At 48.4% G+C, this 27083-nt stretch overlaps 1 protein-coding gene across 1 annotated transcript in view; it reads right to left on the bottom strand.

Moving 5' to 3' along the window:
* SCRIB (scribble planar cell polarity protein) overlaps positions 1-27083 on the bottom strand; it is a gene marked incomplete in the record, with an annotated part of 213321 nt that overhangs the window by 67824 nt on the left and 118414 nt on the right. The window contains 6 exon segments of the mRNA XM_034763808.1: positions 3522-3590; positions 6180-6590; positions 12201-12284; positions 13354-13410; positions 22064-22120; positions 22424-22543. Coding sequence (XP_034619699.1) covers positions 3522-3590; positions 6180-6590; positions 12201-12284; positions 13354-13410; positions 22064-22120; positions 22424-22543 — 798 coding nt within the window.

The raw sequence follows: 27083 nt of genomic DNA, 5'->3' as shown, positions 1-27083 counted from the left end.
GGTGAGGCTGATGTTCAGGGCGGGTCTCCCTGGCCCAGATCAGAGAGGGGCCTCATGGCCTTCTCCATTAAGAGTTTTCTATGGCAAAGCTCACAGGCTTTGCGCATTCTCAGTGGCAACGAGTGACAAATGCTGCACTTCCCTGAAATGTGTGCCTCACCAAGATGGTAGAGGCAGCATTGGTGTTGATCACTGACAAAGAAGGATCTTTCTAGGGCAAGAGATGCAGTTTTTGAAGCCTGGAACTCTAGGCATAGCCCTGGTCACAGAGAGGGAGTCCCCGGTCCGGGTAAACAAACTACACTAAGTATTCAAAAATTAACTGTACCAAGCTAAAAGAGTAACTATTTACTATTTTATTTACAGGTTTTCTGAAAGGCTGAAGCAAGAGAGGACACTGGATTCTGACTCAGGTCATGAGGCGGTAAGAAGGAAGTGAGGGGGCATCGACCCACACTCCCTTTCATACCCTCATTTGGAAGCATAAGAAGATCTATTGTGCATGTATAGGCCAATGGACACTGCTTGTTAAAATCTCTGGACTTGGGCACATTGTGTGCATGCATATCCCCACATGTGGAATACACATAAGGAGCAACACTTGAAGAACCATTTCTTCTTCTTTGGATGATTGCATGTCTCACAAGCAGATTATCCTGGAGGTGGGCCCGTCAATGAAGAATAACTCATCTGAAACTAGCATCATTCCTGGATTGGTGGGAAATGGCATAACAAGTAGCAAAGGTGTGGACTGATGACGAAGTTGCTGCTTTGCAAATTTCCTGAATGGGCATTTGCTCCAGTCAATGGGCCAGCACTCTAGCTGGTGGAGTCACATTTGCCAACTGGTACCACAAACAAATGCAGGAGGAAATCCTCTGAGGAGAAACCATCTGGCCTTTCATTCTGTCTGCAACTGCAATAAACAACTGTGTTGAGGACCGAAAAAATTTAGTGTGGTCCAGGTAGAAGGCTAAAGCTCTTCTCACATCTAAATAATGAAGTTTCTCCTCATCTCTCTGAGTGAGAGACTTCAGGAAGAAAGTTGGAAAATAAATTGCCTGGTTAATGTAAAAATTGAACACCATCCTTGTCAGGAACTTCAGGTGAGGGTGAAGATAGACTTGATCCTTCTGAAAAATCATATATGAAGGCTCTGACACTAATGCTTTCAAATCACCCACCCTCCTCACCCAAGTTATCACAATTAAAAATGACACTTTCATAGAGAGGTGAATAAAGAAGCAAGTATCAAGAGGTTCAAAAGGTGGCCCCATTAATTTTGCCAACACCAGGCCAGATGTCATTGGGGAATAGATTATACCCACAGGTGCAAGAACCTATCAGGGTCTGGCAACCTTTCAGAAGTGGTGTGTTGAGTCTTCATTACTCACCCTAATTTAAGGTTATGCGTGCCAGTAATACATTTTAACGTTTTTAGAAGATCTTTCTATAAGTCTATAATATATAACTAAACTATTGTTGTAAAGTAAATAAGGATTTTAAAACATTTAAGAAGCTTCATCTAAAATTAAATTAAAAATACAGAGTCCCCCGGACCAGTGGCCAGGACCCGGGCAGCGTGAGTGCCACTGAAAATCAGCTTGCGTGCTGCAGATCCGGGGTAGGCAACCTATCTGATCCCTTTAGAAATCTGGTGGTGAAGGGGGTTTGAAAAAAGATCTATTATCTTCAAGAGGGGAAATGCAGAAATAGCTGCCAAATGTACTGTGATACAACTAACTGCCAGACTTTGATGTTTTTGGTGCAAAAGATAGTCCAATACGTGATTGATGGAATTCTGCTCTGGAGAAACACCCTTCTGTGGGGACCAGATTGGAAAAAAACACTTCCATTTTTCCAGGTAAGTAGCTGAAGGTTTTCTACTATTCAGCATGCTTTCTGTACATCTTTAGAGCATGCCCTTTCCAACAGTGCTAACTATGAAGTATCCACTCTATGAAGTGGAGGGCTTGCAGATTGGCCCTGGGAAATCACATCTGGAGCCAATGGGAGAGATAGTGGAGGTCTGACTGACAAGATTAGTAGGGTCAAGTACCAGTGTTGTCAAGGCCAGGCTGGTGCTGTAAGTATGAGGTGAGTGTGGTCTTGGACAAAACTCTGGGCAGTAACGGAATCAGAGGGATGACATACAGAAGGGAGTTCTTCCAGGATAGCAGGCATGCATCCATCAACAAACCTGGGCTCAATTGGCTCTGCAAAACCCACACAGGTGAATAACCTCCTGGCATAGCTGAGCTGAATGTGACCCTCCCTGCCTGTTTACTTAAAACACAGTTGCTATGTAGTCTGTTAACACCAGCAGATTTTCCCCTCACTATGGGGAAGGAAGAGGCTGAACAGGCTAGACGGGCAGCTTGCAATTCCCTGACACATGAGTTTTCAGATCTTGAGAAGACCACAGACTGAGTCTGCAGGAACCCCCTGCACGCATCCCAACACAGGGACAATGCATCTGTGACTATTGTAGTGTTGGTTGTGGGGGAATAAAGGGAACCCCCAAACAAACATTCAAAGGGCCTGTCCATGAGTCCAGAGATGACAAAACTAACATTGGTATTCAAACCATCCTGTCTAGATGATGAGGACTTGGGGCATGCACCAAAACTAGCCATCCTTGTCACTTCCTCAGGTGTAGTCTGGCATGCTGCACTGCAAAGGTAAACGTTGCCATGTGTCCCAAAGGCACCTACACACTGTGGTGACAAGATGAGCTTTTAGTTTCAGAACTAATCTCCACTCAATGGGCCTTCCCACCACGACTGCTCTAGTGAATTCCATTCTCTGTACTAAGCAACAGAGGGTCCTGTGGCACCTTTAAGACTAACAGAAGTATTGGGAGCATAAGCTTTCGTGGATAAGAACCTACTTGCATCTGAAGAAGTGAGGTTCTTACCCACGAAAGCTTATACTCCCAATACTTCTGTTAGTCTTAAAGGTGCCACAGGACCCTCTGTTGCTTTTTACAGATTCCGACTAACACGGCTACCCCTCTGATACATTCTCTGTACTGGTTTCAGGATTGATTTGTCCCATAAATATGGCCTACATTCTTTGTTCCTAGATATAAACATTTACATTTAGTCACAGTAAAATGCATATTGTTTGCTTGTGTCTAGTTTACCAATAAATCCATATGGTTCTGAGTCAAGGATCTGTCCTCTCCATTATTTACCACTCCCCCAATTTTTGTGTCACTTGTAAACTTTCAGTAATGGTTTCATGTTTTTTCCAAGTCCTTGATAATAAAAATGTTAAATAGCCTATGGCTAAGAATCAATTCCTGCTCAACGACAATTCCCCAGTTACATTTTGAGACCAATTAATTAGCCAGTTTTTAATCCATGTAATGTGCCATAGTAATTTTATATCATTCTAGTTTCATAATCAAAACGCAGAGAGTTGGCCTCCTGTTCCACCCTCCCATACTGAAACCTTCTTGCCTTTGAGGTACCCACTGCCCTTCCCCAAACTGTCAGCCCTCGGTGTGAGGGACTCACCTGCTGGCTGCTCGGTGAGTAAGAGGCATCCCGCCTGGAGCTCCCAGGCCCAGACTCGCCTGCTGGAGCCTGAAAAACACAGACAAAACCATGCATTTACTGCCCAGCTGCAGCTCCTGTGCATCTGACCTGGCACTGGGCTCAGGGGCCATGCAGCAGGGGAGCAGAGTTAGCATCTGGACTCGTGCCAGGAGCAGCCACCACACAGTGGGCGAGCAGAACTAGCACTGGACCCAGGAACAGCTGCCGCACAGCCAGCACGGGGAGCAAGAGAGCAGCACTACCCCCAGGGCCATACCCAGCTGCTGGGGCAAGGCTGCCTCCCCTGGCACTTGTCTGAATCAAAGCCCTAAAATAGCCTCTCTGCATCCCATAAGTGGGTTAAAGGCCTCAACTCCTCTCCAGCAAACACTAAAAGCCACAGCCCAGACAATTCCTCCTGCCCAAGGGCCCCTTCTGCTTGGAGAAGAGGGAGATGACATGTTCCCAACCCCACCCACTGCCCAGCAACAAGAAAGCAACAGATCCAAAGAGATGGGGAGGGGGAGAGCCTTGAACCTTCCTCTCTCTGTCTTAGGCTTGGTCTGTACTAGGAAATGAGGTCAATATAACTACGGTGTTCAGGGGCGTGAAAAATCCACCTTCCTGAGTGATGCAGTGAAACTAACATAACCCTCAGAGTAGACAGCGCTTGATCGGAAGGAGAATTCTGCAATGGTGCCTCTTGGGGAGGCGTAGTACCTACACTGATGGGAGACCCCCTCCTGTTGGCATAGGTAGCATCTAACGCAAGTGCTACAGCCAAACCGCTGCACCGTTTTAAGTGTAGACAAGATCTTAAGCACTTATACGGCCCCCATCACAGTTGACTTTTAAACAAACTTTGTATTTGTGGATAATCTAAGCACTGTACCCAGATGTACAGATTCATAGATTCTAGGACTGGAGGGGACCTCAAGAGGTCATCGAGTCCAGTCCCCTGCCCTCATGGCAGGACCAAATACTGTCTAGACTATCCCTGATAGACATTTATCTAATCTACTCTTAAATATTACTCTTTTCTTAACCTGTGTATTATATAATTTTTTAACATTACCTTTAATAAAATTTTTAAATCTGAGCATCCCCCAGTCTTTCATGTATTTATGCTCCCAACACCTTTGTGGGGTTGGAAGGTGCTATTATCCCCATTTCACGGATGGGAACTGAGGCATAGAGGGCTGGATTCACAAAGCTATTAGCTGCCTAAAGATGCAGATAGCCCAGTGGGATTTACAGCAGTGCCCAAGTGCTTAGGTCACAGAGTTCCTGTAAATTCCACCTATCTCTGGCTCCAGATAACTAGATACCTTTGCAAACCTGGCCAAGTGACTTGCCCAAACTCTGTGGCAAAGCCAGGAATTAAACCCAGATCCCTGAAGTCTCATGCTAGCCCCAAAATCAGTCAGCCAGCCTTCTCTGTTTCTCTCCTTATTCTGCCCTTTGGGGCAAACCACAAGGGACATGGGGTTTCATCACTGTAGCCTAGGTTCTCAAACAAAGGATTTGTCCTACACAGAGCAGCGTAAACCTGAGAGTTCAAGTTCTAGATCCAGTTGTGAAATCTGGGATTCTGTCAAGGCCAGCAGCAGAGCTGTGGGGAGCTGGCTATGCGTGCCGGGAGCTGTGCTGCACATTGTCCTAGCGAGCTGGGCTGTCTTCAATGTACAGATGTACAGAAAGGACTCGGGTTTGGACAATGCCAAGTATGTGAATGTGACACCGACATAGGACAAAAGGCTCCATTCTTTGCCACTCCCTGCTGTGACCAAAGCACAGAAAGACAGGAGCACAAGGGCACGGCCACCCTCCAACCATGCTGTCAGTAACACTTCCCGAGAGATGGCGCTCTGGGGGCATTGTCATGCAAACCCCTCTGTTACTGACCACCCTCCCCCAGTGTAGACTGGGGCACAGGGACGCTGCCACCCCTAGCCCATGTCACTGACTCTCCCAGCACAGACAGGGGCACTGTCACCGCCACCCCTGTGTCACTGACCCTCCCAGCACAGACAGGGGCTCTGCCACCCCCATCCCGTGTCATTGACACCCCCCCCCGCCCCCACACAGACTGGGGCACAGGAGGCACTGACACCCCCACTCCCTGTATCACTAACCCCCACATCACAGAGCGGGGCACAGGGGGCAGCTGCCACCCCCACCCCCCATGTCACTGACATGCACACCCCAGCACAGACAGAGGTACAGGGGGCAGCTGCTACCCCACCCCCCGTGTCACTGACCCCTTCTAGCACAGACAGGGGCACTGCCACCCCACCCCCCATGTCACTGACCCTCCCCCGCCCAGCACAGGCTGGGCTCATTCATTGTGTACTAGCTGTCTGGTGGTGGGGCACATCAGTGACCCCAGCACTTCCACTCCCTGTTATGGGAATGGCGAGCACCCACACACAGCAATGTGGGAGGCCCTCAGGAGTCTGCTGTGACACAACACACATGGCACATGACATTGCTGTATGTTAGGTGGGGTTAGCCCCTGCACAGGCCTTGTGCTGCCAGCATCCAGGGGCAGAGCATGCTCACTGATTTAGTAGGACACTGGTGGGCTTTAGTTGATGTGACTGCATGCTACACACAAGATGCTGCAGGGCTGCTTGCCTTGGAGTAAAGGTTGGTCTTCAGAACTCCCCCCTGGCCGTAGCCGAGGGGAGGGCCCCCCAGACAGGCCTTGCCTGCTGCCTTCCCCCTTCGATTAGCCACCACAAAGGGGTTCTCACTGAAGAGGATTGGTTGAGAGTCGACCATACTCTCTTGATCTGGCTCCTGAGGCTTTGGCAGCTGGTCCTGGGTCAGGGGGCAGCCCACAGGCTCCTGCATGTGCAGCAGGACCAGGGCTGCCCTTTCTGTGTGCTTGCCAGGTGATGCCGGGTCCTGGGGTGGGCTAGTTACAGTGCTGCTCAGGCCTGCGATTGGGTCAGGGTCTGAATTCTGGCTGTCCAGAGCCACTGGCCGAGGCAGCACAGCGCAGTCACTCTCCATTCCAGAGCTGGCTCGATCACACTGAACGAGCTGAGAGGGAAACAAAAGGGTCAGAAACAGGAAGAAAGAACAGCCAGAGTAAGGGAGAGGAGGCAGCAAACATGGTGCCAGTCACTGCCACCATCGCTCCTAGACACTGGGGACAGAAGAGCTCCCACACACAACGCCCATCACCACAGCTCCCTGGCTCTGCACTAGGGGAATCACAACACTGAACAGCCTCACGTGCAATGGAGGTGCGCAAAATTCTCATGCCTCCTGGCAAGGCCTTACCTATGGGATCCCATGAGATGGGACCAAGAGGAGAGCTTCCTGCTCTGCCTGCTTATAAGGGAGAACACACAACAAGCACATCCAGCCAGAGGCACACACTAAGCCTGCATCCACCCAAATACACTCCAGCTCACGCTCCACACGTGCTCCAGGGTGTTAAACAGGAACGGCTCCCGGGAAGAACATGTAAGGAAATAGCCAGGGCACCATCCACTCGCTCATTGTCACTGCCCAGGCACAGGCTAAAGCTTCCCCTTCACTACAGTGCACACGAAAGCAGCTCACTGCCCCTGAAGGGGATAACACCACCCACCTCACTACAGCACAATAGGAGAGCAGCTCACTGTCCCTGCACTCACTATCATGCACACGAAAGCAGCTCACCATCATCATGTTGCCTAATGCCACTGACCTCACTACAGTGCACATGAAAGCAGCTCGCCACCGTCACACAGGCTAACCACCCACCTCACTACAGTGCACACAAAAGCATCTCACCGTCACCACACAAATTCTTCCCCAACGAAAGGCAGCACAAACATCTCTGGACCCACCATAGTCACGGCTGTAATGGGGCGTTAACAGGCTGAGGGAAGTCTTGCTCCATCAAGGCCCCAGCTTTCCCCTAGGCTCCATTCACCCCCTCCACGGTGGTTGTACTGGAAGAAGCACTGACCTTCCCAGACTCTCGGTGGCAGTCTCCTGGTGCGCAGCCAGAGCCCTCTCCAGGGAAGCAGAGAGAGTCAGAGCCCAGCACTCCAACCTCCTCCCTCCAGAAGTAGGCTAAAGAGCTGTGAGACCCTTTCTGCTCCGATCACGTTCTGCAGCCCGAGTCAGGGTGACACTTACAAAAATAGCTCTTCAGGGCGGGGTAGGTGGGTGACTATATTGGCAGCTGGGAGGCTGACGACAGGCAGAAATTCCTGGCGCTCTCCTCCTCCCACCCCCAGCCTACCCCATCCCATGCTAAGGCAGCAAGGGGGAGAGTGAAGGCTCGTATCAGGTTTCCACAGACACTGACGTCTGGGTGACACTTATAGAGAGAGAAAATCATACCCCTAACTGTCATAGTGATGCCAGAAAAAACTCTGTGCAGATGAAGTTATAACAGCAAAGCAGCCCTTTTGCTGGGATAGCTTATTTCGTTTGGGAAGCTGGTATAAGCTACACTGGCAAAAGAACGCTGTTGCCTGTCTGAGCTGTATCTCTATTAGGAGGTTTGCCAGTCTAGCTATAGGCAAACCCTTCCTAGTGTAGCCAACGCCTGCCACACCATGCTCCTCCCTGCTTTTTTCTCTAACACCAAGGAGGAACCCAGAAACGGTACCTGGGCTGAAACCCTGGGGTGTGGGGAGCATAGATCCCACTAGTCCCACACCAGCCTGTCTTGCCCACATAGGAGGAAGGAGAGCACTGTCTTTCTCGGGCACTGTGGGGGAGGGAAGGCGAATGCAGCTCTTCTGAGTTTGGAAAGTGAGAAGTGCACTGACTGGTAGGATGCCTCAGAAACCCCCCTGCTTTGGCTCATCCACATCGCTAGCTCCCGAGCCGCTCCAGCTCTCAGTCCGATCTCCAGGGCTGCTGCAGTGCATTCTGGGGATGGACTCCCAGCTTCCACCCCTTCTCCCTCTCACTGGATTATTTTTACTGGCCAAGCACAGCTCCTATTTTGGGAAACTGAGGGTTTGTTAGCACTGTGCCATTGACCCAGTCTTGTCCCCCAAGAGCTGGGCTCCTGTTCTAGCACAGTCAGGCTCTGGAATCTAACAGGCAGAACAAGATCCAGTCGCTGGAGGCAGAAGCCAGATAAATTTACACTAGAAATAAAATGCAGATTTTTAACAATGAGGGTATTTAACCATTGGAATCATTTACCAAGGACTATGGTCGATTCGCCATTCCTTGGAGTCTGTAAATCAAGATCTTTCTAAAAGATCTGCTCTGCCTCAACCTGGAGTTATGGGCTTGACGCAGGTGTGACTGGGTGAGGCCAACCTGGATTAACACTGGAGCTTTAGAGGCTGCAGCCTGGGGCCTCAGATTTTGAGGGGCCCCTGTGACAAAGTGGGAATGTTCTTAATGTTTTCTCTGAACACGGTGTGTGCCTCAGTTTCCCCTATGTATTGCTTAAGTATCTGGGTGGTGGAATAAGAGTGTGTGATCGTTGCAGAGACCCCTAGAGGATAGGTGTGTTGCAGAGACCCCTAGAGGATAGGTGTGAGTACCATCGGCACAGAGAGTAACCTACCGTAGCAACTGATGGCTGCCGCCCCCCCCCTCTCTTCTGCAAGGTGCTGGGAGCAAAGAGATCAGGTGACCTTTTGCAGGGAAAGGGACAAAGGACAGAGGAAGGGCTACAGGGGGTCAGAGGATGGGCTGGTGGAAACCGGTCAGTTTCCTGTTTTGATACTCGGAAGGGGAAGTCCAAGGCACCAGGACCTGGATCCCCCCAAGATGGACTTTGCTGTTCTCAATTTCTGTGCTAACAAGCTCTGTTCTACACTGTGTTCCTGTTGACTAATAAACCTTCTGTGTTACATGTGGGCTGAGTCACTGCTGCCTGTGGAGTGGGGGGGCAGGGCCCTTTGGGGGTGTACAAGGCTTCCCCAGGTATCCCATCCAGGGGAACTCACTGTGGGGAGCTCACAAGGTGAACAGGGGGCTGAACGCTCCGAGGTCAGACCCAGGAAGTGCAGAAGCCAAAGAAGCTTCTCCCTGGCGTAAGGGAGCCCTGTGAGGAGTCACACTGCACCAGAGTCCTGCCTGGCTTCACTCAGAGCAGTTCTAGAGCACCCAGCCTCGGACCCCCATAACACCCCCCCAAAATATATTTAATTTGAATAGGTGATTAGATAATTAAAGCCATAGCATCATGATGTGTATTACTACCAGTTATGTGCCAAAATCCAAATGGTTTTGTTTAACTGTCACTCAGCTCTATAACGGGTCCATCACGTTTGAAAACTGGAACTGAAATAACCAAGGGAATTTAACAAAAGAGTGTTTAGCCCTGGGCATGGGTAGTGGTAAAGCACGAAAGATCGTGAATATCCAAAAAGAGGCTCCCAAAACAATAACAGCCCTGGGCCCCTTTCACCTTTAATCTGGCCCTGCGTGAGAGGGTCACTCGGTGTTACGCAAGAAGTCTCAGTACACGATCATATTGGTCCCTTCTAGTCTTAAAAATCTCAGAATCTATGAAAAAGCCAAGCTCATCGCCCATGAACTCCACTGCACTGGGTACTGCACAGACGCAACTCAGACATAGGGACCACAAATAGGTCTAGCAAACAGTGGACCAGAAACAACTCTGTGCACCATTTGGAGTTGACTCATTCAAGGCTGGCTTTTAAAGGTATAACATACAAATACAAAACATGTTACTCGCAGTAAACCCCGGATATCAACCCACACAGTGGGGCCTATACACAGCAAAATAGACTGACACACCCTGGGCTTAAATTCTTGCCCCTTCTCTGGGGTGCTCCCAAGAGAAATCCCATTCAGGACCCAGAGCAGAGCCCTTTAGCAGCTCCAGGCCTTCCATCACTTCCACCTCTGCTCAGGAGTGTGAGAAACAATGAGCTTCCAAGGGGAGCTGGACCTTCCTTCTTCATTGCCCCTCCAGAAGGACTGCATCGCTCAGAAATGTGTTTAGCTAGACAGGCACAGACACTCCAGATGGCATTGGCTTTCTCTCAGTCACGCTCCTGCAGTAAAATCCACCCTTCTCAAATTGGCTAAAAGGCTCTCTTAGACCCAGCTGGAATTAATATGAATGAAACTAACACAGCCAGGAGTAAATGAGGCTGTATAGGCTGAGCCAGGGCTCATGCTGCATCTAAAACAAGACAGACCAGAGGACAGTCACGGCTTGATTAGACAGAAAGGCAACCAGCTGGAAGAATCAGACATACAGCAAGAACTCGGAGCTAATGCTACTGTGGGAACAAGGAAACAGAAATAGTCACCTTCATTAAACTTGATTGTCAGGCTGCAAAAAACCTGATAAATTACCAATTCACTTCCTTGCCAGCTGCCCTGATCCTGAGCTCAGCCTTCCGGCCAGAGGCCAAGTGGACTAACTGCGCCTCCAGAGGGAAAACCCAGCACCCTTGTCACCCCTGCAGCCCCCAACTCCATGCTTTCTGTGTCAGGGGTATGTACAGGGTCGGGCACAGAACAGCTGGAGGGAGATGAACATGGACATCAGCTGCCACTCCATCTGAAATGAGACATTTATAGATGCTGCTGCTGCTGCTGTCCCCTCACATTCCAAAATAGCAGCTTGTGCAGCCCTGCATTCCACAGCCCCCAGAAACTCCAAGTCTGAGGCAGGGACCCAGTAGGCAGCAGTTCCCAAGCAGTCCTTCACAGGGCACCTCATGGCGGGCTGAAGAGAGACAGCTGTTTACGGGGAGCCGGCTCTCCCCTTGATTCCAGCTGCTAAGTCACATTAAAAGATGCTAAAAATACATTACATTCTTTCCTGGTGGGACTTTTCTGTGTGAGTAACAACCAGTAGGCAAGGAGGCAGGGCCAGGGGAATGGCAGGGGAGGGAATGTGGAGCCAAGCAATGGTGGGCATGGAAGGCAAGGGGAGGTGGAGTCTCGGGTGATATTGGGAAATGGAATGGGACAGGACAGGAGGGGAAGCAATGGAGGAATGAGCAGGGAGGTGGAAAACAGGCACTATGAGAAAGGAAACAGGAAGGGAGGCAGGACCTAAAAGTGATGGGGTGACTGGGGTGGGAGGTAGGGCCCAGGTGATGGGAGAACAGGAGAGGAGGAGAGGCAAGACAGGGCCCAGGGCAATAGGAGGAGAGGAGAGGTGAAGTGGGGCTTGCTGGCGATGGGATTGGGATGGGAGAGGAAGAGATGTGGAGTGTGGGTGATGGAAGAGACACGAGGGGGTCGTGGCCTCCCTACCTTCAAGGCAGCATTAACCAAGCTGTGAAATCCAGTTAGCCTTCCATGGAAATAAGAACCCCCGCCCCTCCATCCTGAGATTGACACATGGAAGGTCACATAAGCTATAGTGTCAAGTTTGTGTCCTAGACGTAGTGTGCCACGTCCTTTTGTTTGGCCTCCTGCCATTCCAGTTGGACCTGGGATTCTCCTCACTGTCCCATGTTGGTGGGTAGTGCTGTGCACCTTGTTTGCCACTAGCTGCTCCCCACCCCACCTCGGAGCCTACACCGAGCTCTGCCTGTGGTACTATCTGCTTCTCAGAGGGCACAGGCCAGGTCCACCTCAGGACACACTCTCCTTTTCTTCCCCCGGGATCTCTTTTATTGGCTGTCTCCATCCCTGGTCAGCCTCCTGCACAAGCCCATCCACAGTCTCAGCGAGGACCCCATCACTTACAGCACGGGTGACTCTTGGTAAGTTATTGCTGGGCAAAGCTGCCAGGGTCCGATAGTCCAGTCGCAAAGGCTCATTGCTGATATTCTGGAGAGGAATAAAAAACAGGGAGAGGTCAGGCCAGGAGTGGGATAAGGGAGGAAGGAGGGATCAGGCCAAAGAAAAAGGGGCAGCTCCTCCGTGGGCCAATGGACCTATTCATCTCCAGGGAAAACTTTCATTGCCTGGGAAAAAGTCCAGCCTGTGACCCAACCACTGTAACCTAAGAAACACTTCAGGCCTCAGCTTGGAAAAAAGCAACACACAGCACACGCCAACCCACTATCTCCCAGGAAATGCCCCTGCCAGTATTCCAAATCCCCATAATTTCTCCTGCCTCTCCTGTGCATGCCTGACTTGAGGATTTCCCATTCATCCCTGAATGCCCCAGTCCCTGGTGCAGGGCTTCTCACAGACTGATATATTTTAAGGTCAGAAGGGACAATTAGATCATCTAGTCTCATCTCCAGAATGACACAGGCCATAAAATTTCACCTAGTTACGCCTGTATTGAGCCAATTTGTTTTTGACTACATCATCTTCCAGAAAGGCATCTAGTCTTCATTTGAAGACATCAGGAGATGGAGAATCCATTACTCCCTTAGGCAGTTTGTTCCAATAGTTAGTCTCGCTCACAGTTGAAAATTTTGCCTTATTTCTAGTTTGACGTACTCTGATTTCAGCAAGCGGCCATTAGTAATTGTTATGCCTTTCTACACTAGATTTTAGAGCTTTTTAATATCCAATATTTTCTTCCCATGAAGGTTCTTATTCATTGTAATCAAGTCACCTCTCAATCTTCTTTTAGATAAGCTAACCAGATAGAGCTATTTAAAGTCTCTCGCAGTGATGTTGTAGCCTTGTTTGTCCCAGGATATTAGAGAAACAAGGTGGGTGAGGGAATAACTTTCATTGGACCAATTTCTGTTGGTGAGAGAGACAAGCTTCTCTGTGGACGCTCGAAAGCTTGATTCTCTCTCACCAACAGAAATTGGTCCAATAAAAGACATTCCCTCCCCCACCTTCCCTCTCTCACAGTAAGGCATTTTCTACACCCCTTGAATAATTTTTGTGGCTCTCTTCTGCACCCCTACAATCCTCCCACCAAGCTCCTCACCTCTGCCTCCTCCTCAAGGAGCTGCGTGGCTGCCTCCCGCTCCCTACGCATCCTCTCCTTCCATAAGAACAGGACAGAGTCAGAACAGCATCCAAGCAGCACAAGCAAAGAGAGAGGGAAAGGGGTCAGCACCACATGGGACAGTCCCTCCATCAAGAGGAGGAGAGAGAGGTAGCAACCCCACACAGCACAAGTTGGGCAGTTACCAGGGGAGGAAAGGGGAGCAGAGACCCCACACAGCACAAGCTGGACAGTTATCAGGGAAGGGGAACAGAGATCTCACACAGCACAAGCCTGGAAGTTATCTGGCGGGAGAGAGAAAAGACCCCACATGGCATAAGCTGGGCAATCATCAGGGGAAGGGAGACATTACAAGGCACTAGCCCCTTAGTGCCACCATCCCTCCAGGGGCCAGGACAGGCAGGAACTATGACAGAATAAGGACAGGCTTGAACTGCGCTGCTCAGTTCTCTTCACTCAGCATAAGGAGATCATGACTGAGTCTCACCTGGGTGGCAATGACTCAGCTCAAGGGGATCCCTCCCCCAACTCTGGGCCTGCATATGAAAAAGAGCGGTTACTTACCAGTAACTGTTGTTCTTTGAGAGTCACCTCTGTCCATTCATACTGGTGGGACTTGGCGCCCCGGGCTTCTAGCTGTGAAACTGCCATGAAAATCCATGTCCATTGGGAGAATCACAAGAGATCTCTCATGAGGGTGACCTCATCGCCCTGCTCCAGACAAGGGAGTGCACCCCCAACCACCTTTGGCCCTTCTCCCCAACAGCAGAGCCCTGAAGTTCTATAGAACTCAAGGTAGAGGGGAAGGTGGACAGGTAGTGTAAATGCACAAAGGCAACTCTTTAAGAACAGCAGCTACTGGTAAGTAACCTCTCTTTCCTCTTCTAGGGCCTCTGTGCTTTCCCACTTGCAGGCAATTAGCAAGCATTCTAAGGCATATAAGCACTCAAGCCCCCATCTCCCAAATAGAGAGTTGGAGCATGATGGTAAGTTCAAAGAGTGGTGCCTGGTGAACCGATATACTGCTGCTTTGCACCCCTCCACCAAGGTAACCCGACTAAGGCAGACCAAGGATGCTGCAGTGGGTCTCATGGAGCAGGTCTTTAAACCAGGAAGTACTGGTTTCCTAGCTAAGATGAGACAATATTTCATACACCTCCTTATTCAGTATGAAAGTGTCTGTTTGGTAATGGATTTCTCCTGGCATTGCTGCCCATGTGCTATGAATATTAGCTGTTAGATTTTCTAAAAGACTTGGTCTTTTCCAGGCAAAAACAAAGTTCTCTCCTGTACATCTAGGACCTAGAAATAAGTTTCCATGAATCGATGCTTGTGCCCAGCTCACCAAGTGAGCCATCACCTGTCCTCTTCATTATTTACCACTCCACCAAGCTTTGTCTTGTCTGCAAACTTTATGAGTGATGATATTATGGTTTCTTCCAGGTCACTGATAACAATTTTAAATACTGAGTGGCCAAGAACCAATTCCTGCAGGACCCCACTAGAAATACACCCATCTGATGATGATTCCCCATTTACAATTACATTTTTATGTCCATCAGCTAGCCAGTTTTTAATCCATTTAATATATGCTATGTTAATTCTGTAGTGTTCTAGGTTTTTAATCAATATATCCTGAATTAACAAGTAAAATGCCTTACATAAGTCTAAATATATTACATCAGTACTACAGTGGAGTCGCATCATAGGCGCATTTAACTTACGTGATTTTAACTATATGCGCTCGGAAAAACAAAACAAAAAAAGAGAAAAATAACAATTTAAATATTGTACCTGTAGTGCAGGCGATTCTGCCCGCCATTCCACTCAATGAGCGTTTGACTATACACGATTTTCGCCTTACGCGCTGACTTCAGAACCTAACCCCCGCGTAAGATGCGACTCCCCTGTATTACTTTTATGAACCAAACCTGGAATCTCATAAAAAAAAAAAGCTAACAAATTAGTTTGACAAGATCTGTTTTCCACAAACCCATGCTGATTGGCATTAATTATATTACCCTCCTTTAATTCTTTATTAATCGAGTCCCATAACAGCTGTTCCATTATTTTGCCTGGGATCGATGTCAGACTGACCGCCAATAGGTACCCAAATCATCCTGTTAATACTTTCTAAATATCGGTACAGACTTCTGGAACTTCCCCAGTGTTCCAAGAATTATTGAAAATCAACATTAATGGTCCAGCAAGTTCCTCAGCCAGTTCTTTGAAAACTCTTGGATGAATTTAAAATTTTAACTTTAGAAGCTGCTGTATAACATTCTCCTAAGTTACTACTGGAATGGATAATTTCATCATCTTTACATAATATAATATCCTGTTTTTTTCCAAATACAAACAAAAAATATTTATTGAAGACTTCTGTCTTTTTTGCATTATTGACAATTCTATAATTTCCTTCTACCAATGGATCAATACCATTGTCAGGATTCTTTTTTGTTTCTAATATACTTTAAAAACTCCTTATTGTCCTTAACTCTGCTGGCCACAGATTTTTCCTTTTGTTCTTTTATACATTTCCTACAATTTATACTTCTGATTTATATTCCTAAGTATCACGGGATTGCAATAGAAAGGCTTGGGGCCCTCTGAGAGCCAAAGTAGTCCACATTAGCCAGCAGGTTATCTCCATATTGTGAGATGGTGTGTCTCTGGGTCGGGATGCAAAATCCTCCCTTGCTGTTGCAAGAGGCATCTGGAGAGAGAGGCAGCAGACACAATGCAGAAGATCTGGGTACCAGTCCTGACAAGACAACATTGGGCCTATTAGTATAATGTTGGCTTTGTCCAACTAGATCTTCCTTATGACCCTGAGTCTGAGGGGAATGGGAGAGAAGGCATATAGAAGTTGGCTCCAGTCCAGGAGAACCACATCCAAGTTAAGACTTTTCTCTGTGCGCTCCTGTGCAGAACACATGGAATCTGGTGTTTTGTTCAGCTGTGAAGAGGTCCATTACAGGGTTGCCTCCTCTCTGAAATACTGCTTTATCCATCACTGGTTTAGGACCACTGGTGCTGATTCTGAGACCTCCTGCTGAGCAAGTCTCCCTCCATGTTCTCCTCCCATGAAGTGCAGAACAACAGGGAAGATTTTGGATGCACCACAGCCATAATGTTCTTGCCTTGACTGATGGCAGACAGGAATGCGCACCTCCCTGCTTGCTGATGTAGTACATGGCTGTGGTGCTGTTGGTAAGCACCTATACTACACGATGTTGCAGGGTCAGGCAAAGGCCCTGAGAGACCATCGTACTGTCTTGAATGGCAGTACATTGATATGGATTCTGGACACCCAGCGCTTCCACAGGCCAAATACTCTGAGGTCTTGTAATGAAAACCTCAGCCCAGACTAGAGGCATTGGTGGAGCATGCGAGGGTAGGGAAGAGCAAGTAAAGGGTATTTGCCTGAGGACGTTGTCCCTGTTCTCTCACCACTGAAGCTGCTGGTACACTCAAAGCGGGATGGGCTGTGCCTATTCTGTGTGGTTTCTCGTCATCCAGAGCAGCAAGGGTCTCACATTCAGACAAGCAAAGGGTGCGATGTCGATCAATGAAGCCTCAGGCCTAGTAGTTGCAGGAAAAGTGTTGTGGTCTATATAAGTTGCTCATTGAGAGTTGTTAAGGAGTCTCATATTTTGCAAAATCTCTCCTCTGGAAGAAAGGCTCTGCCTGAGTGCAGTCTAGGATGCTCCAGGTAAGGTGATACGCTGTGCAGATTGAAGCAAGGATTTCTCCCAGTTGATTAACAGTCCTAGTGACTGGAAGAAGTTGCTCACGTATTGGATTGCTGAGGTGAGACAGTCATCAAGGCATGAGTAGACGAGTGACAAGGTTTGAAGGGAGGGGATTGGGGGGATGGATTAGCGATGTGGTGCCCATCAGTATGCAACTCTCAAACAGACTCTCAAAATCACTGTTGAGAGACTGATGCTGAGGGTTGTGAGGAAATGCGGCATGGGATCCTGCTCCTATACTGTTGAGGGTATTTGCCAACAAACAATTTAGGAGGTGGCCTATATCATCTATGAGACTGTATTCCTTGGTGTTGTGAGGAAAACAGAATGACGAGTAGGAAAACCTCACAGAATCATAGAATATTAGGGTTGGAAGAGACCTCAGGAAGTCATCTAGTCCAATCCCCTGCTCATAGCAGGACTAACACCAACTAAATCAACCCAGCCAGGGCTTTGTCAAGCTGGACCTTAAAAACCTGTAAGGATGGAGATTCCACCAACTCCCTAGATAAAGACAAGTTCTGTTTGCTCTCTGTGGCAGTGGTGAAGGCTCTGAGGTGACACCGAGTCCCACAGGTGTGATTGCACAGGCTCTTAAAGAAGGACTGGAGTTTAACATGCCCCACTCTTCCAGCTCAGCACAACAGAGCATTAAAATTACCAGAGCACACCTGTGTGAGCTGCTGGGAGAACAGGGCTTCCTCCTGGCCCTGCACCCTGCTGGTGAGCAGAGCCCCTGGGGGGCTGGAATGTGTGGAAGATCACTGCAGCTGCAAAGGTGTGATTTCTAGTTTAAATTAAGTGTGCATTTGGCAATTGCAGATTCTACATGCCTATGATCTCAATTTATGTTCCTAAGTTTGTGACACTTTTACTGCTTTGTCTCCAAAGAGTAATAAAGGGAACACTTCAGAAGAAAGATGTAGCTCTGCCAGGGAGGAAATGCCATCACCTGAAGGTAAATGACACTTAAACAAACTCACAAGGGGTACAAGCATCATGCATAGCCGAACAACAAACCCTCTATGGTTGATGAGTCAAGGGCGTGGACTCTATGACACTGGGAAACTATGTGAATGTCCTGACACCATGTGGCTGCCCTGCAGGTCTCAGGATAGGGACAGGTCAAGAGCTGGCTCTAGAAGTTGACATGGTCTGACTAAGCTGTAGGCCTGACAAGAAGCAGTAAGGAAATGCTAGGGAACCCCCATCCTCCTTTTTATTCAAGTCTTCTTTGAAACTTTGCTTCTGTGCAGTCAATCATAGTCATAGACTTTAAGGCCAAAAGGGACCATCGTGATTGTGACACTCTATACCTCGGGGGAGCTCCCTGTAACCCCCATATTCATCATTTCATATAAAGCATGCCATGTGAAGTATCGTAGAAAAGATTATGATCTGCTGAAACCCCTGTTCCACCTAATATGTGTATCATTAATGCATAGAAAATTATAAGAATTGTGTTGTATGGTTTTCACTAAAATATGCTGTAGTTTTGGGAAGCACCCAGCTACTAGCTCTCCAGAGACAATGACAAGGGAGGTAACCAACCCCCAGGTGGGTGCTGAACAAACATCACCAGCCATTGCCCAGCAAGGGAGTTACAATTCATGACTCACTTGCACAAGGCCACGCCAGGGGAATTGCTCAGCCTTGCCTGGTGACTCAGCAATGCCCATCAGACAGGCCTGGACTTGTGTTCTCCAAGCACATGGACTAAGGGTATAAAACAGAACAGAAGGGCCCATGCTTGGCCTTTCTCCTGCCCCTGCCTATGCTGCAAGCTACAAAGACACTCAGAAGACTGAAGGCTCCAGCAGAGGAGATTGGCCCAGGTTTCAAGGGTGAAACTTGTGTACTATGAACTGCAATATCCAGTGGGGAGAGAAAAACTGCTTAATCTAGATGTTGCCCAGTCTAATAGGGTTGAGAGTTTAGACTGCGTGCTTATATTTTATTTTGTTAACTAACTCTGACTTTTTGCCTATCACTTATAATCACTTAAAATCTATCTTTTGTAGTCAATGAACTTGTTTTCCTGTTTATCTTTACCAGTGAGTTTGCTTGAAGTGTTTGGTAAATCTGCTCAGATTTACAAAGGCTGGTGTATATCCACTTTCCACTGATGAAGTGGTGAACCAATTAAAAAACTTGCACTGCTCATCTTGAGTGGTACAAGATGGTAGATTCCTGAGGTACAAGGCTGGGAGCCGGGGGAATTGGGCTGATGCCTTTTTCTGTGTGATTCATGAGTGGCTTTGGGAGCATTCATGCAATCTAGCTGGATGTGGGGCTCCATGTGCGGTTGTGCTGAGTAATTACAGCACCTGGAGGGGTTTGATGCTTGTCATTAGAAAACCATTGTGAGAGACAGCCCAGACTGGAGAGTTAAGGGGGAACAGCGATCCCACACTCCCAGGCTACACCCCAGGGATCCTGTCACAGTGATTATCAAGTCTGACCTCCTGCACATCGCAGGCCACAGAACCCCACTCCTGTAACAGACCCTTAACCTCTGGCTGGCAAACTGCCAAGATTGATATGTTTTCCCACCATAACCAGACTGATATTCACAGCATCCTCCATTCCTTTTCCCCCCATCCCTAAAAATAAAAAAGACCTACCCCATGCAGAGCTTTGTATCATTTCAAAAGGCAGGAGTGTCAGGGAGTACACAAAGTCCATAAGAACCTTGATTTTTGCCAATCTATTTTATATGGCAGATGGTCAGATATGGTGATGAGAAGTAATACAAATATGGATAAATAAGACGATAATGGCCATATTGGGTCACACCCAATGGTCCATCTAGCCCAGAATCCTGTCTTCTGACAGTGGCCAATGCCAGATACTTCAGAGGGAACAAACAGAACAGGGCAATTATCAAGTGATCCATCCCCTGTGACCCAGTCCCAGCTTCTGACAGTCAGAGGTTTAGGGACACCCAGACCATGGGGTTGCATCCCTGACCACTTTGGCTAATAGCCACTGATGGACCTGGCTAATAGCCACTGATGGACCTGTCCTTTATGAACTTATCTAGTTCTTCTTTGAACCCAGTTATACTTTTGGCTTTCACAACATCCCACAGCAATGAATTCCACAGGTTGACTGTGCGTTGTGTGAAGAAGTACTTCCTTATGTTTGTTTTAAACCTGCTGCCTATTAATTTAATTGGTGACCCCTTGTAAGGCCCCATGGGTCTAGAATCCTAGGCCTGCAGGTCTGCCAGGCAGATGGCATCTTCATGCTGCCACCTAGCAGCAGCTGTAACCAGCCTGTGCTCCAATGCCCATGACCTGTTGTGGACCCAGACCATGGGAAGTCCCTTCTTAAGGGGTCTGACAGACAGCAGCCCGTGGTTTCTGACTGGCTCCCTGCCCTATATAATCCTAAAGTGAGTTCCAAGAAGTGTTCAGGCATCAGTGTGGGATTACTGTAGCTGTCATAATCATTTCTTGCTCCTGAACTCCTGGTTTCAACCACAGATTGATTTGGACTTTGCCTTCTGACTTGGACACTGAAATCAGACCCTTGGTATCGATCCTGGCCAGGAACCTGACTACGCACTCCTACACTACTCCCTGTCTCAGGTTTGCCCCTGCTCTGACCATTGGTCCTGATTGCCTGTGGTGGGATCCTTACGTCCTGGTTCTTGTGTTATGTGACGGTGTAAATAACACTTTCTTATTCACTTTCTCTACTCCATTCATGATTTTATAGACCAATTCTATGATTCTCTCTCTTCTAAGATGAACAGTCCCAGTCTTTTTAATTGCTCTTCAGATGGAAGCGGATCCCTCTCCCTAATCATTAAGGCTAAGATTATTTTTAGTAAAAGTCACTGACAGGTCATGGATAACAAACAAAAATTCATGGAAGCCGTGAGCTGTTTGTGACTTTTGCTGCTGCTGTGGCTCCATGGTTTCTCCTGCCACCATGGTGCCTGGGAGCTGTGGGGTTCCCCTCCCCCCACGCACATGGGAACCCTGAGGAGGCCCTTGCCCGTCGCTGGACCTGCTGGGGTCCCTCTTGCTGCCAGCTCGAGTGCTGCAGCCCCAGGGGCCAAAACAGAAAATGTTACGGAGTTCTCTGCAAGTCTTGGATTCCGTGATCTCTTTTTTGTTGCCCTTCTCTGTACCTTTTTCCAATTCTAATGTATCATTTTTGATGTGTGGTGACCAGAACTGCATACAGTATTTGAGGTGTGAGCATACCATGGATTTATATAGTGGCATTATGGAATTTTCTCTCTTATTATCTATCCCTTTCCTAATTGTTCCTGACTGCTGCTGCACACTGAGCCGATATTTTCAGACATCTATCCACAATGACTCCAAGATCTCTTTCTTGAGCAAGAATAGCCATCATTTTGTATGTATAGTTGGGATTATTGTTTCCAGTGTGCATTACTTTGTACTTAGATAGGTAAAGGACTGTTTGGATTGAGATGCAGCATTTTGAACCAGGACCTGCAGTTGTGTGTCCTTAAAATATGGGCAGATATGAGTTGTGTGTTCCCACCTTTGACTTTACCAGCTGTGTGCAGTTAATGGTGCTGTTTGGAGAGAACTGATCATCTTGGGGCTCCCATCTAATCCAAAGAACAGAGGCTTCTGCTCCTACAGCGGGGGCCTGCCTTGTGATTGAGGCACAAGTATAGTAAAGTACAGCATGAAACGATGTTACAGATGCTGGAATAGTCCCAATGAAGCAAGGGAAAAGAGGTATGGGAAGACAAAAAAAGAGGGTCTGGAGAGATGGGGATATTGGTGATCAGAGAGACTTGATACACCCGAGGTGAGGAGAGGACCCAGAGCTTCCTGTGGGAAGTAGTGCTCTGGTTAGGGCAATTCTGTGGCATTTTCCTCAGAACTCACCACCTTGGCCAAGACACTGTCAAGGTCAGAATGTCAGTGTGAAAATGCTCTCACCACTTTCTCCATTTCTTCTCTCTCCCACTGAGTCGCCTCCCTCACCATCTCCATCTCCTGGAAACAAAGGGGAAGATCAGAGGGCCAGATCCTCAAATGACCCCTACCCTAGGGGCAGCACCATCACCCCCATAGGAGAAGATATGAGAGTCACATCCCTGAGTACTTCTGGGAGAAGCATTACCACTTTTCCAATCCTATGGAAACAGCAGGTGCACAGGAGCTATGGGGATGAGTGAAATCTTCTACCAGGGACCCATCCACCATGGCACAAGCTCCATAGGCCAAGGCAAAACACTGCAGAGCTTCAGAGACCATTCTGCCCCATCCCACTCTCCTGAAGGTAGTTATAGCACCCACCTTTTGTAGGATCTCCAGCTCCTCTGGGGTCAAGTCTCGGTCAATGGAGGAGATGCTCTCCAGGCTGTTCTTGCGGCCAATGCCAGCTGCAAAGGGGTTGGCAATGATTCCTGGGGACATCTGCAAAAAAGAAGGTAACATCACATGTCAGGAACACCCAGTGCCTTAGACCACAGAGACCCCCGCCTGTCCCCCGGGTACTCAGAGCACAGAGATGATCTCGCCCCACAGACCACAGTCATGTACCTCTTGAGACCCTCCCCATCCCCTAGGACGCCCAGACCACAGAGACCAGCTCACCCATGTGCACAAGGGCACTCAGAATATGGAGACAAACATCACAACTCCAGGTGTCACACAGGGACATTTTGGGCTCTGACTTGCCCAGGCACCCACAGGGGGCGGGCGCCCAGAGGGATTCTGAGCAACCTTGGCCCCTCACAAAGCAGGAGGATGTCAGATGGGAGGCCTGACACAGCCAGGCCCAAATAGGTATGTCACCCATAGCCTACCATCTTCTCAAGATTTCACAGAGGAGGGTCATGTGTGACCTCCGCCAAAAGCTAAGAACTAGCTGACTGTTATGGTTATTTTGAGATCTTTGTATGGGAAACAATTTTAGAGCTATGTCACATGTCGAGCTGGGGTAGTCAATAGGCAGACTGCAGGCCAAATCTGGACTGCCAGCCGCTTTTGAATGGACCCCGAAATCTTTTTATTTACTTATTGTTATCAATATTGGGTTTTTTTCAATTTCCTCTGGAGTCTGGACCTTGACTATACCTTGACCAAGAAATTTGGACCTTGACAAAACATAATTGACTACCTGTGATGTAAAGTATTACGTTTCAGATCTGTTGGGAATGAAATCTATCACTTGAAGCAGGTGAGACCCTTGGCCCCTCATGGCAGTGGTAGGAGGCTCTGACTGACCCTGGCCTCTCATGGGGTGAGAGGAGGGGGCTCTGACTGGCCCTGGCCCTTCGTTAAGCAGGGGGAAGAGGCTCTGATTAGTCCTGACCCCTCGTGGCAGGGGAGGGGACTCTGGCGAGCTTGGGGGAGAGGGGCTCTGACCGTCCCTGGTGCATCATAGGGCAGGGGGAGGGGCTCTGACCGTCCCTGGCCCCTCATGGCGGGGGACACACACCCAGAGACAGCTCCTCAGCTGTCAGCAGTGACAACGGAACTGAGTGACAGGGGAGCAGCAACACTGTTGCACCAGCAGTTGGGCCGTACCACTCAGCTGGCAGCGTTGGAATGTTCCACCTGTTGACGTTGGGCGGGGGAAGGGGGAGTCCTCCTAAACTCTCTAGCAGTGTGATTTGCAGCCCATCTGGCACTGTGTGTCTGCTGTGGCGATGTCTGTCTAGGCCCTGCACGCCCAGAGGTCTGTGATGGGGATGTGTGTACCAGGGAGAGTCAGGCGTGGGGGAGCAAGAGCCATTCAGTAACTCTGCAGGGTGCAGGCCCATGGCTGTGTAAGGATGACTGTGAGTGACTCACTGCAGACCTCCCCTGCACCTGCCAAGGGCATTGTGCCACCTGGGCAGCGCTGGGAGAATGTGCACTCTGCGGCCAGATTTCCTCACACAGCACGTTTGCCCTTTCTGCCCATGAAGTTACCCGCCCTGACTTATACCTTCCATCTTCGTCACTGATAGCTTTTCCCCCGGACTGCTGAGGAGTGAAACACCAAGCTGGGCACTGACTTCTTGCAGGTCTCTGTCCTGTGCAGGTATATTTTGATTACTCTTCCAACAGTTATGCCGTGCCACGTGATTTCAGTATTGGGACAGGATGGCGGCAATAGAAATGGTTACTTCCTGTAACTGTGGTTCTTCAAGATGTGATGCAGACATGTAGTTCCACTTAGGTGTGTGCACACCCAGGGCTGGAGCTGGAGAAGTTTGCTTGCGTCTCATGGCCGTAGCCCCTCCCCTAACCATATGAGGCAGTGGCCTGACCCTCCTCAGTTCCTTTGCATCAAACACCAAAATGAGACTCTGATGCAGAGGGGCCGGAGGGGGGACTGGGGAATACACATCTGCATCACATCACGAAGAACCACAGTTACATGAAGTAACCGTTTCTTCTTCTTTCAGTAGATGCCGCTGTGTATTACACTTAGGTGACGCGCAAGTAGTACACCCCCAGGAGGTGGAGCTCGGAGTCTATGCAAGCAAGAATCGCGGGACCATCCTATCAAAGCTTGTATCTGCCCTGGATGATGCAGTGATGGCAAAATGGTTCATGAATGTAGGTATGGATGGATGACCACGTAGCAGCCCTGCAATATCCAATACGGAAAAGTCACTGAGGAAAGCTATGGACATTGCTTCTGCTCTTGTTGAATGAGCTCACACCCACTGAGGAGGCGTAGCCAAAGCTATTTCATATGCCGTCTTGATGCAGGATGTCTTCTGTTTTGAGATGGTCTGTGAAGAAACTGCCTGACCTTTCATGTGATCTGCATATGACACAAACAGGCAAAGTGAAGCACAAAACGGTTTAGTCCTGTCCAGATAGAAGGCTAGATGTGGCCTGACATCTAATGGATGGAGACACTGCTCCTCCAGAGATGGATGTGGTTCAGGGAAGAACACCGGTAAATATACCGCCTGGTTCAAATGAAACTGAGAAACCACTTTAAACAACAATTTTGGGTGTGGTCGTAAAGTCACTTTGTCTCTGGAGAACTGTGTATTCACCGCTGGGGAACTCAAGATGGGTTCACATCAGAGCCTGCAACTCACAGACTCTTCTTGTGGATGTTATCTGTACCAGGAATGCAATTTTTGACACAAAAGTGGAAAGGAACAAGATATGGGCTTGAACAGAGGTCCCATCAAAGCTGCTCCACCCGTGTTAAAGTCTCACAGAGGAACTGACTCTCGGATCAGAAGATGTAGACAAAGGAGCCCTTTTAAGAATCTTGTTATCATGGCATTGGAGAAGACTGATCTTCCCTGAACCGGGGGATGAAAGCCAAATATACTTTCAATGAACTAAGTGCAAGCCCCAACGACTGAAGAAGCAGCAGGTACTCTCAGATGTCCTGCATAAAAGTCAGTGTCAGTTGAATTCCGCAGGCTAAAGACCACACTGAAAACTGCTTCCATTTCGCTGAATAGGCCATGCTGGTAGTGGGCTTTCTACTGTTGAGCAGGACTGCCTGGACAGCCACCGAACACTGCTCTTCCTCCTCATTCAGCCATGCAGCAGCCACGCCAGAAGATGCAGGGAGCTGAGCACGGGCCGCAAGGTACAGTGTGATTCTGAGTGAGTAGGTTGGGATGGAGAGGAAGTGGTATTGGAGGCTGAATAGATAGTGTGAAAAGGCCGAGAACCAGCACTGCCTCAGCCACGCTGGGGCAATGAGAATGAGCTTGGCCCAATCTGCCTTCAGCTGAGGATTACTTCTGGGATGATTGGGATTGGGGGAAAAGCGTACAAGAGAGCCCACTACCAGCTGAGGTGGAAAGCGTCAGACAGCAAGCCTGGAGTGAGGCCCCCTCGATAGCAGAACAGACGACATTTCCTGTTGTCCCTTGTAGCAAATAGGTCGATTGTCAGGATGCCCCAAGCTGCAAAGATAAGCCAGAGGAGACTTGTCTTCAGGGACAACTTGTGACTCAAGGAAAAATTCCTGCTGCGATGATTCTGGATTGTGGGCAAGTGAACAGCTCTCAGAGTAATGTTCTCCTCAAGGCAGAATTCCCATAATCTGTCTCTCAGCAGAGTAGCCTCGAGTGCACTACTCCTTGATTGTTCACATAATACTGACAATACCACCGCAATGTATTATGTGAACCACTAGGCCTCTGATATGGTCCCAAAAAGTATGACATGCATTGTAGAGGGCATGAAATGCCATTCTTTTTAGGTGACAAATCTGAGGAACTGTCCCAGATTGAGGTGTCATTAGAGGAGGTTTTGGAATAAATTGATAAACTAAACAGTAATAAGTCACCAGGACCAGATGGGATTCACCCAAGAGTTCTGAAGGAACTCAAATGTGAAATTGCAGTACTACTAACTGTAGTCTGTAACCTATCATTTAAATCAGTTTCTGTACCAAGTGACTGGAGGATAGCTAATGTGACACCAATTTTTAAAAAGGGCTCCAGAGGTGATCCCAGCAATTACAGGCCAGTAAATTTGACTTTACTGGGCAAACTGGTTGAAACTATAGTAAAGAACAAAACTGTCAGACACATTAATGAATATCATTTGTTGGGGAAGAATCAACTCAGTTTTTTGTAAAGGGAAATCATGCCTCACCAATCTACTAGAATTCTTTAAGGGGATTAACAAGCATGTGGACAAGATGGATCCAGTGGATATAGTGTACTTAGATTTTCAGAAAGCCTTTGACAAGGTCCCTCATCAAAGGCTCTAAAGCAAATTAAGCTGTCATGGGATAAGAAGGAAGGTCCTCTCATGGATTGGTAACTGGTTAAAAGATAGGAAACGAAGGGTAGGAATAAATGGTCAGTTTTCAGAATGGAGAGAGGTATATAATGGTGTCCCCCAGAGGTCTGTACTGGGCCCAGTCCTATTCAACATATTCATAAATGATCTGGAAAAAGGGATAAACAGTGAGGTGGCAAAATTTGCATGATACAAAACTACTCAAGATAGATAAGTCCCAGGCAGACTG

The sequence above is a fragment of the Trachemys scripta genome, chromosome 2 (assembly GCF_013100865.1).
Source record: "Trachemys scripta elegans isolate TJP31775 chromosome 2, CAS_Tse_1.0, whole genome shotgun sequence".
Lineage (NCBI taxonomy): Eukaryota > Metazoa > Chordata > Testudines > Emydidae > Trachemys > Trachemys scripta.
This window is presented reverse-complemented; position numbering and strand designations above follow the sequence as displayed.